The 12,332-nt window shown below is 40.1% G+C and overlaps 1 protein-coding gene across 1 annotated transcript in view; it reads right to left on the reverse strand.

The window, feature by feature from the left end:
• hs2st1b (heparan sulfate 2-O-sulfotransferase 1b) overlaps positions 1-2,483 on the reverse strand; it is a 53,141-nt gene extending 50,658 nt beyond the window's left edge. Inside the window, exon 1 of the mRNA XM_035524693.2 lies at positions 2,113-2,483. Coding sequence (XP_035380586.1) covers positions 2,113-2,236 — 124 coding nt within the window. The 5' untranslated portion in view covers positions 2,237-2,483. The remainder of the gene's footprint in view (positions 1-2,112) is intronic.
• Positions 2,484-12,332: the final 9,849 nt, after the last annotated feature.

Genomic DNA, 12,332 nt, shown 5'->3' on the forward strand with positions numbered 1-12,332 from the left:
GAGAAACGCAATTGAATAATTCTTCAGGTGGCAAAAGACAGGAGTGTGCAAAATGTGATTGCCTCTCGAAAGCCTAGCTGATTATGTCGTGCCACAATACACAACACGGCTTATTAGTATTGCTTTGCCAATGATATTTACAGCCTTCAGAGTGAAAATTGCCACTGAAGTGGGTGGAGAACGCTCAGTACTTCATCTCCTAATGAACTAAGCAACACAAGGCAAGCTAGTACATATAGTCTGGCCTCTATAAATTCTCAGCCTCCAAAGGCAAATATTTCAGTCATATTTCACTCATTTGCCAAACCACATCCATCACATTTCAGTGAACTCTCTGGGCTCATCAATCAAACACCCCACCCAAAGCAACATTTCATTCAATTTAATTAACTCTCATCTTAATGGAATGGTTCATCTCTCCTGACCTGCAATGCGAATTCTGGTCAAATTGGGGGGGGGTTTTTAATTACCTGTGAAGGGTTTATTTGTCAGTAGCACAATATGCTTCTTAAGGCAAAAAGTCACCAGCTCTTTTTAATGTTGCATCAAGAGGTCTTTTTCAATTAATGTGTATAATAATTTTAACAGAAATAATGTCATTAGAATGTTGTCTTTTCAAGTATAGCTATCTGGGTCACTAGTAAACCCAAAATACAGGGAAAAAACTGCACCAAAAAGAAGAAAAAAAAAAAGTGTCATGTGGAGAAAGGTAACGCAATAAACATTTCATGAGATTACAACGCATGGTATTACGACAGTGAATCTGAATTTAGATCAAAACACTTGGTTTAAAAAAAAAAAAAGTGTTTAACGCAAGCTTTCAAGCTCGCTGTTAACCATCACTGGCAGTGAAAACAGGGCTAAGAATAATAATCTAATTAAGAGGAAACTAGAGAGCAGACTGAATTGAAAGAACCCAAGTTACTACCAGCCAGTCTCCCAGTCAGACGCCGTTACTGTGCAGAAGCCTGGTCTTTGCTCCCCGGCAGCAAGGAGCTGCCTCCTCAATAAATCAGCAGACACAAATGAGGTTTTCCACTTTGTTAAGCGCTCAGTGAATTCAGCGAATTGCAACTGGTCCGGTCCCTTCTTGCAATTCTGTCTGAGACACAAAGCAATGCTCCACTTTCTCCACCCATAAATGTCCGCGCGCACCTGTGCTGCACACCATCATCTCACGAGCCATTAGATGCCGCGTGCGATCACCAGGATCTGATGCCCCGTGCCGTGTAGTGGGTAAACAGGCAGGGTTTAGTGTGCCAGGTTATTCCTGCCACTGCTTATTTAGTGTGCCATCCCTTCTGTAGATTTTTTTTTTTATCCGTGCTTTCCAACCAGTCAGACGCAAAACTGGATGATTTTTGTTTCTTTAAAGCAGTAGTTTCTAATATAACCACCTGGAGCACAGGCACATGTAAGATGCTTCTCGATTTATATAACCTAGCTATAACGTTGGCTAGCTGTCAGGAGGCACAAAGATGACACAACGACGTTTTGTTTTCAGGTTGTGGGTGTTGTTGTGTTAGTTTAAGAGTCCAGACCACACAGAAAGGCAAGTTTAGATCCAAGTGATCACCAGGCTTATTGTAAGATTGTGTATACCTTTGGTCAGCTAGCACCGATGGGAATAACCAGCTAGCAGCCGAGCTAACTAGTCAACCTCGAAGCCCTGAGCCAGGGTTTATGGAGACCAAAAATGATCCCAGGTCTTCTTCGGCCGGCCGGTTAGGTTATTTAACTCGTAAGCTTTGTGGTTAGCTGTCGTTACTTTTTCTGGAAATGTTATTGTCCGATTCGCGGTACACGATGCTAATCCAGTCCAAAAGCCCCAACCATCAGGTAATTATCTTAGCTACTTAGAAAACCGCGACTTCCCTCTTCCACAAGGCTACAAACATGAGTGCTTTAGTCAGCTGGTTGGCTTTATATGAATAAAAAGATTAGACAGCTAAAATTTGAGCGGTGACCACCGGCGACTGGTGCCCGGGTGGCTGTGTGCGCAGCGGCAGTGTCTCCAGTAACTTGTGAAAACGCACACGAGTTTGTCACCACTGTGCAGAAATGCTGGATGTGTTAAATCTCCCAAATCAGCATGCGTGCGGACAACCTTACCTAGCTTTTCCCGAGACTCCTCCAATTTCTGGATCTGATTTTCGATGAAGAGCACAGCCACGGCAAAAGCCAAAACGGCCAGAAGCTGAAACTTCGGCGGCGGCATAATCCTTAAAAGCCCCATCAGACCAGCGGGTTGTTGCCGAGACGCATGGCACGCCGCAAACCCAGAGAGGAGACGTGGCTCAGCAGCCGGAGCACTAACGTGGAGAGGGCACACAGGTCTGGCTGAGACTTGAGCAAAAAAACACAAAAGAAGACACTGCCATTAACGACGTGGATTGCATTTCAGTCGCCCGTCTCCCATCGCTGTTCACTTTGCTGTCTTCTAAGTCTCAGTGCTGCCGTGCGTCACGCTACAGTCGCTTTATTCTCGGTAGTTGGAGACTGAGTTGGATATGCAGTGCCATCTGTCGTTTTGGAGCAGAGTAGGCGGCACACTGGCGAGATTCGAACCTACCCATCTGGCAATCCCAAGGCCGGTCAAATGCCAGCTGAGTGTCGCCCCAAAATCAGCCTTATTGGTCACTAATTCTTGGATTAATGCGTGTTTGACGTGCCAGGGTTGGCACATGCCAAGTCAAACATATCATCAGGCAATACAAATAATACATCTGAGATGGGGGAATGTGGAATATTATTTTTAAAATAAATTGCATTCATCAGTAATTGAAAGAATAATATTTTATCAATTCACATATCGTCACCTTCCTAAAATAATGGCCTAAGTCATTTTTGACCAAAATTATTTTTTGCCTAAATCACCTCCTCACCATGCTGGCCACCTCTGGTAAAATCACCTATGTCCTCAGTTTAACAGATCATGTGATTTTACCCCTGTAATATAATGGCCTATGTCAAGAGTGTGACTTGGGCAATTTTATTTTGCCTAAGTCAAAAGACAATATGACTCAGGCAATTTTTGACACTTTTCAAAATGGCAGCTGCTCTAAAATGAACAAAACTCTTCCAAGCCCATTAAGTTAATTCCATGATTCAGGACTCATAACCGATTGGTAAGTGATAACATTTCCTATAAGATTGATAATACTAGAAATATTGCATAGTTGTATATCTTTTTATTCAGTCTCTTTAGCCAGAATTTTATTTAGTAAACTAGCTAAATCCATGAAGCTAGCATTTAGCAAAGAATAGAAAGTCTCCAGAATCTGGCTGTGACAAGTGATAGGATTTCTGTTAACACTTTCTTTTCTGTATTTCATGCATAGTAATAATATTTCTTTCCACATTAAATTTTTATAAATCTTGAACATAGTATTAGTAATTCTAAATAAATACTTACACCTGTTTTTACAACTTGCAAGCATGTTCCTGATATATCTTAACAGCCAATTATTATTATTATTATTTTTTTTAGGAGAATTACTCGACACTGATCATGCTTCTTCCATGGAAGATGACAATGAGACTGTCATGGAATGGATGAGGCAGCATGGACCAGGCCCAGAGTCTGTTTCAGATGGAGCAGAAAATGCCTTAGACTCCTATTGATATGGTTGAGAATGCCAAGCAGACAAATCCACAACATGAAGAGGACGTATCTGATGAGGACATATCCTGTGCTGAGTCCTCTGTGCCTAAAGATAAAGACAGCCTAACTATGGTGGCAACCTCTCTAGAACAGGAGAATGTTGATTTAAATTCAGCCAAAAGGAAAATAAATAAACGGCTTGGTCTGGGAACATGGAAGCAAAATGAATCCAAGAAGAAACACCTCAAAGGAACGTCTTACAGGAGCAAAGGTGGGAAAGAAATAAGTGCCAAGACTTTGGGTCTTCCCTGCACCTCAAAATTCTGTCAGCAAGCCTCAACTCGAGACTGCCCAGCCATTACAAAAGAGCAGCGGCAGTACATGTTTCAGAGGTTTTGGACAATGAACACCTGGGAAGAACATCGATTATATGTTACAAAGGTCACAAAGGTTAACACAAAGGTTAACACAAAGCAAAAGAAAGTTGCTGAGGAATCCAGATGCAGTTCTTCATTGTCCTACCAACTAAAGATCCAAGATGGAAAGAGTATTAAAGTGTGTTAGGCATTTCCTCTATACATGGTATCCCTGAAAGAACCACTGACTGAACAAAGACTCCATCGTACATGAAGAACAAGCAGCAGCAGCACCATCTAAATCTGGACCTAAGAGAGGCAAGCATGCAAAGCTTGAAACTGATGTCAAGGACTGGTTGAGGGACCTGCCAACTGTTGATTCACACTACTGCAGAAGCACAGAGACCTACAAACACAAGAGGTTCCTTCACCCAGGCACAACCATCTCCCAACTGCATCGGGAACATCAACAGACAGCTGCAACTGCTGGAGTGAGAGCCATTGGAATACAATATATCACAGATGTGTTCCATAAAGAGAATTATTCTGTATTCATTCCACGAAAAGATCCGTGTGATATTTGTTTTTCATTCAAACGTGGAAATATCAGCAAGGCTGACTATGATGCCCATGTCACCCAGAAAGCTGAAGCAAGGCAAGAGAAATCCCGTGACAAAGATTCTGCAAATAATCAGGACCTGCAAGCTGTGCTACTGTGTCCTAAGACCCAAGCCAGCAGCCTGTATTACAAAACAAAACTGCAGGTCCATAACTTTACACTCTTCAACATGAGGTCAAAGGAATGGCACGGCTACATTTGGGATGAAACAGAAGGCAACCTCAGTAGTGAAGTGTTTGCACACCTTCAATATTGCCATTTTGAATGTGTGATTAAAGACCATCCAGAACTGAAAGAGATCATAGTATGGAGAGATGGTTGCGGTTATCAGAGCTGCAACGTATGTGTAGCCAATGCATTCTGTAAGCTTGCAAGGAAATATGGGGTAGTAATAACAGAGAAATACCCTGTTGCAGGGCACACACAAATGGAGTGTGAGAGCATACTATTGAACGCAAACTAGTTATTGATATCTTCACCCCGAGCGACTACCTCATCCTACTCCAGAATGCAAGAATCAGACCATCACCGTACCATATGAAAATGCTCAGACATGACGAGTTCCTGAAACTGAATGCATCTTACTTTATTAGCATCACACCAGGCAAAAAAACTGGAGTTCCAACTGTGCATGATTTGCAGGCTCTTCAGTTTAACAGTGAAGGTCAATTTCAAGCTGTTCTTCTCAGAAGCAGTGTGGGAAGAACTGCCACAGAGGATACAGGTACCAAATGAGCCAATAGCATGGATTAGAATGTTTCCATGTGCTCTGCCAATCAAGGAGAGAAAGTTCCAGGACCTGCAGTCAATGAAACACATACTGCCCGTTGAGTGTTCTTTGACAGTTTGCCACATTAAAAGGCATCAGTCAAGATCCCAGCAATGAAAAGTTTGAAGAAGTGATAAGATGCACATGTTTCCTCAGCATTATGTTTAGTTAGTTCATTAGTTACTCTTCATTGTTCACAAAGTTGAAAGTTTAAAATTGCTTAAGTCACAAAGGAATGTTCAGGAATTTGCCCAAGTCATTTATTTCTCTTATGTTGCATAATTGACAGACATTCTTATAAGTATGTCAAAAGTCATCTATTGTTATACCCTTTTCAGTGAAATAATTAATATATTTTCTATATATTTTGTTCAGATTTTTGTGTTTCCTGAAAAACCTGAAAAAATTACTTAGGCCATTATTTTAGGAAGGTGTCGATATATTACACATTTATACATCTGTGGACAAAATCTCACAATCACTGGGAATAAGCCTATGTCTGTTCTAGGCATTACCATCTACAGATAATTAGCTCTGATTTACAGGCAACATTCTTTCCTGGTCATGTAGCACAGAGAAACATATGAAGTGGGAACATTTTTCATGTTCATGTCAGACCCATGAAGTTTAATTAGCAAATCAAATAAACACAGGGCTTTAACAGTTTGCACTACAAATCAGAATAACCTGGCAAAAACCTCTAGTGAAATTGTCCCAGAACAAAGTGTCATTGTGGAAATTTTAGAAACAAGTCTGGAGTCAAAATAAAGCCAGAACCCTGTTGAATTATAAACCTTTGTCCAGGAATATCAGCCCTACCATATCACTGAAATATAAACCTGTGTCCAGGAATATCACAGTCCTACCAATTCACTGAATTATAAACCTGTGTCAAGGAAAATCACAACCCTACTATATCACTGAATTATAAACCTGTGTCTAAGAAAATCACAACCCTACTATATCACTGAATTATAAACCTGTGTCTAAGAAAATCACAACCCTACTATATCACTGAATTTGAATCCTGTGTCCAGAAATATCACCGCCCTACCACATCAATGAATTATAAAGCTGTGTCTAGGAAAATCACAACCCTACAACACCACTGAATTAGAAACCTGTGTCCAGGAATAACACAGCCCTACAACACCACTGAATTATAAACCTGTGTCCAGGAATAAGACAGCCCTACAATACCACTGACTTATAAACCTGTGTCCAGGAATAACACAGCCCTACCACATCACTGAATTATAAACCTGTGTCCAGGAATAACACAGCCCTACCACATCACTGAATTATAAACCTGTGTCCAGGATATAACACAGCCCTACAACACCACTGAATTATAAACCTGTGTCCAGGAATAACACAGCCCTACAACACCACTGAATTATAAACCTGTGTCCAGGAATATCACAGCCCTACAACACCACTGTGCTGCCTTATAAATGAGGCTCAAGGCTTTAAATAGAAAACAAAAATATGCATTACAACATTATAAGTCAAATTCCTTGTATGTGTATACACATACCTGGTGGAATAAAGTGATTCTGATTCACATGCAAAACTAATGGCAATATATCTCCTGAGGCCCCTTTATGTTGAAGAAAGCTATTTTCTTTGTACTTTGCTCCCTGGTGTGCAGTGTCCCCTGACTCCTGTAAGTGGTACTAATACGTGGTGCATGGAGAGATGAGAGAGATAAGAGTCCGACTGGGCATGAAATTACAGCAGATCAAATCGTCTGCATCTCACTGTTGCTTAAAATAGCTCCGTTCACCTTCTATCGCCGGCCAGGTGCGAAACAGCAGCAGTATGGAGACGTGAGCTCCACCTGCACCCTGCATACTCTCCATTCAAGCACACAAATCTAACCCATGCCGTATATATATATATATATATATATATATATATATATATATATATATATATATATATATATATAGACACACACACACACACACACAAATATTTATGGGATGATCCAAAAAGCACATCCCATAAAACCACGTGTTTGTGTGTGTGTGTGTGTGTGTGTGTGTGTGTGTGTGTGTGTGTGTGTGTGTGTGTGTGTGTGTGTGTGTTTTGTGGGACATGCTTTTTCAATCCTGGCAGTAAAACAATGTGGAAAGATTTGCTTGATGTAAAACCATCTTCCTGAGGGTTTCACTTCGGAATGTAATACATAAGGCCTATATTGCAAACAGTGATTTTATAGAGTTAAATGGACTGCACAATCTGTTGTTAATTTTTTCCATGCATTCAGTGTCATCGAAGTACTTCCAAGCACCTTTGTGATTAAAGGAATTGGAGCATATAACAAAGGGGGCCGTTATGTGTCTGTTCTCAAAGACTGACCGAGATACACAAGCCATTCTGCTTCACTTCCACTGTTATAATGTTTACCCTTCATGATGTCCACAAGTAATCAGTATACTGGGTTGTATTTATTGAAATTGTCAATGGTTTCTAAATAATTCTAATTAATCCTGGATGCACTCTCACCCTGGACACACTCTTATTCTGGACACACCCTTATCCTGGACACAATCTCGTCCTGAACACACTGCCCCCTTTGTTTTCAGAAACAATGTCACTGGACATAATTTGATGGATTTATTGCCAGGTCTTCTTAATATTGAGCCCTGTCCCCCATCCCCTTCTATGAGGGGCAAATTATTTTGATGGAGTATGACCCACATGCAGTTCAGATTATTTTATTTCATGACTGATCTGACTGATAAGTGCAAATTCCCACTAGCTAATGAGATACTGAAAAGACTCTCTGAAATGACTGCCAGCCTAACAATGACCAAAGGTTAAAGACACTTTCAAACCAGTCTCTGATGTGTACCATCAAACCCATCAGGATGGCGTTTCTGTCAACATTCCTATCTGCTCCCAGTGTCTGGCATGGCATAGATTTGATTTGTCTCTGTTCTTTTTATTTCCCCTTTCCTCCTTTTTTTTTTTTGGTTCTCACTTTCTGTCCAGAAACACCCTGTTTTCTTTCACATGTCCATAGCACTGCAACATCTTTACACTTACAAATCTTCAGTCCTTAGTGCCTTCCATGTGTTTGTTTTTGCAGGATCTCCTAATGGAAGCAGTCTCTCTTTTCCAAACAGAATGAAAAGCAGCACTATCTTTATACTGGCAAAGCAGTAAGTAGTCAAAGACCATGACGAACGCTAGGCCAGCACTCTTCACTACAAACCTTTGACCAAATGTATTAGACAACACTGAAATATTTCAAACATGGGTTCTACCACTACAAATCATAGAAAAGGAAGTAACAAAGAGGAAATCCTTTTTTTACTTGGGAAATATCAAAAATATGAATTACAGTGTAGGGTGGATTGACATATGATTTATCCACAACCAATGAAGTATCAGATAAGTGGAATTTAAGGATGATCATTTGGCACAAAACAGGATAGTGATATAAAGCATCTAAATGGCCAAAAGCATCTAAATTATAAAAACATCTAAATGATATCCACATGCCGACTAGGGCTATCGGCACACCAGCAAACAGTTGCCCCAGCACACGAGCAGCCAGAGAGAGAAAAGGGCAACCTTACAACACCTTGGGTACCCCACGACACACAAACGTTGTAAATACTCTCTTGGTGTAAAGAATAATATGAACTGTAAAGTGTCTTGTGGATTGAAGAATAACAGTTTATTTAAAGTTAATTCGCCTCCGCTGTCCTACAGCATCCTATGTTCACGTGAAAGACAGGAGGCATTCTGCTTTTATCTTCCTCATGCACAAGAATATTCATTGTACATTTTTCTTTAGTCTCTTTGTAAAAAACATATGTGTGCAGTTAACCAATTTAAAAACCAACCAAAAACCTGCAGGACAAATTCAGTTAGGGAAATGAAAGTCTCCTATAGAGAATGATGATACTACTGTTATTCATTTAGTTGCTGTTAACACACATATAACATTCCTGGAATTGCACAGCAACTGTGCATGGATAATTATTAGTATTTAATAATCAATACTTTGCCCATAAATACACATTTTTTACTTACATGTTAATTTATTAGAAGAAGTCTCAGTACTGAGCTTTATCACTGTACCAGAATTCTGTTGCTCATGATAATGTATTAATACCTTTAATGATATAGTTACATATTTCTTGAATATTAATTGTATTATTTTTCAATATAAAAAGGATATAGGTTTGTTTTATAGTGTCTTTAGAAGAACCTATAGAAGAATTGTGTTCCAATAGTGATGACCTTGGTGGCAATACTCAACCCTAGCAGTGTATACCCCAAAGAAAACATGGAACCGGGGCTTCTCCACAAAGCACTTCTCAAAGTAGAATCTGGCCTATGACAACAGCTGCAGCAGGCCACCGTTGCAAGTGTGAGTCTGCAGACGTTTGTGGGATTTGTGTTTGTGAGATCATGTGGGTAGTTTTCTGTGAGCAGCTGCAGTTCTAGTGAGTGGTAGTCCACTAAACACCATATATATAAATGGGTAGTGGTGGACCTGTGTGAGGAACAGAGCTGTGCTTCAGACAAGCGAACAACTCATTAAACAGTGAAGGATGGGCCTGTTCAGTGGGACTGCAGGAGGCAGCCAGGCTGAAAGCATATGTGCTGATAGATCTAAACACCCCAATGAGAGTGTGGAACAGGCCCGTGTGCACAAACCCACTGCCAACCGGATCATACCAATAACACTAATGAGGGTTATCTAGAATCAAACACTCACTGCAAATGGGAGGGGTAAAGGGTTTTTAAAATTCTGTTCATTAGTGTATCTAGCCTATTGTTTGAGTATCAAAAGGATCCTAATTATTGAATGCCCCTAATTTCTTTCATTATATATATATATATATATATATATATATATATATATATATATATATATATATATATATAAAATCCCATTGTGGTTTTAAAGGGGTTTTTACAAGACAGATAGAAAAAAAATGTATTGATCACTAGGGAAATTGCAGTAAAATTACAGTAATGACACTTGTAATAAAACCGAAGTGCAACACTGTGTGCGCAAAATAAATGCCTTCAATTGCATGTTGGACTCAAATCTGATCTTTTGTCAGGTCATCTGCAGAATCTGACCTGCTACCACACATCTGAACACAGAGAAGCTGCTGAACTCCTTGTCGATTTTCTCATTTGGTTACAAGGAGACAACACAACCAACTATGAATAATTAATAGTGAAAAACAACTCTACAGGACTTTGGCTAAACTAAACCTGACACATTTGAAATCCATAGATGGGGTTTCATTTTGGGTTGTGCCAAAGGATCACTTGTGGACAATGTGCAGAAGTGACTGTCAAGGAACAGCACATGATTTTGATAGAATTATTTAATTCATTTAAAAATCAGCATTGATCTGCCTCACCATCAAGCAAATAGTTTTGCCAACTTGCTGGCTTTATCATTTTAGCATGCTAGTGTTGCTGAATTCCTTTACATTTAACAAAACCCACCTCTAATTAACCAAAGGACCAATTAACCAGTTTTTGTATGGACTGGACTTCCTGAAAGGCTCCACCCATCAAAAAAAAAATGTATTTCAAAAATTTAGACATAGGAATGCTGTATTACACTGACACTATGGATGCACTGCTGTAAATATCTGGCATTTGTATTTGAGGAGTCTATTCTAGCATTACTGTATCAGGGTCACCTGTTGCAAAACAGACAAATTAATCTGAAGAAATATGGAAACAATATTGGCTGTAATTCAATAATTTATGTCAAATTATTTGACATAAGGATGGGCATTAGACAAAGCGAACTAAATATTAACGGAACACATACGGGGAAACAACAAGCATAAAGACCAAGACTGGCAATAACGGCTCCTGAACGCAAAGTAAACGACACCACCGAGATAACGTACCGTGTACGCGAGAGCTGAATAAACTAGACGAACATGAACAGAAAGGGCAATACAGACAGAGAAACTCAACCAGAAACGAGCGAGGCAGAAATTGGTGTAGACAAACATTAGAAAGACAAACAGACAGAAACTTAACCTGGAGCATAGCGAGAAGCCGCAAAGGACCACGACGAGCGATAACACGGGATATACTTAAACAACAACCAACAACCACAAGCCCGAGAGACAGGGTTTAAATAGACACACTAACGAAAGATAAGCAAAGCTGAAGCTAAAGGAGACCGGAAACTATAGAAACAGACGAGCGGGGAAACGAGGAAGTGGTTAGGTTGCCAGGGAAACGGGACACGCTCCGGCCTGCGGGCGTGATACAGTGTTACTTATAAACAAAGGAAAAACAAAAGCATCAGTATGTGCGAGCACATAAATAAAGACATTTTGAATTTCACATTTTTGTATATGTCTATGATAATGCAACAAGAGATATGTTTCCTTCTTGTTGTGTTATTTTGGAACAACAAACTTCCCTCACTTGTTTATTACTTCCACTTGCTAATATAATTGTTTTTTTTTTTTATCATCAAAACTTCATCTATGCTACTTCTATGCATCGTTTTTGTTTCTCGGTACCTGATGTGTTTGGTTTTTTTGCCATAAATGCTGCTTCTTTTGCTAACGTGGATCACAGTTGCTTCATCGGGTGCTGTTGGGATTCCCCCCCCCCCCCCCCCCCCCTTTGCACATTTATAGCGTTACGGGTCCTCTAGCGTCCGCTAGGGGGCGCTCCACACCCTCCGCATTTCCCACAGCGTTCAGTTGAAACAAGGACACTGTCATTGATGTGAAGCATCACCAGTTGGTGGAGAACTTACTGTACTATCTGTGAGTGAGTGAGTGAGTGAGTGAGTTACAGTACTCCGCACCTAATAAAGCCAGATTCTTTCCTGAACTTGATGTCGACTGAAGTGTTTCTTTGAAGACGTAATGCAGTAATAGAAACTCGATTGCCGACTTTTGGGATATATTTAGCAAGGTCTTTTTCAGCCATCAAAGTGACGCATAATTAAAGTCCTGGCAT

The sequence above is a fragment of the Electrophorus electricus genome, chromosome 7, assembly GCF_041902795.1.
Source record: "Electrophorus electricus isolate QZ-2024a chromosome 7, ASM4190279v1, whole genome shotgun sequence".
NCBI classification, from domain to species: domain Eukaryota; kingdom Metazoa; phylum Chordata; class Actinopteri; order Gymnotiformes; family Gymnotidae; genus Electrophorus; species Electrophorus electricus.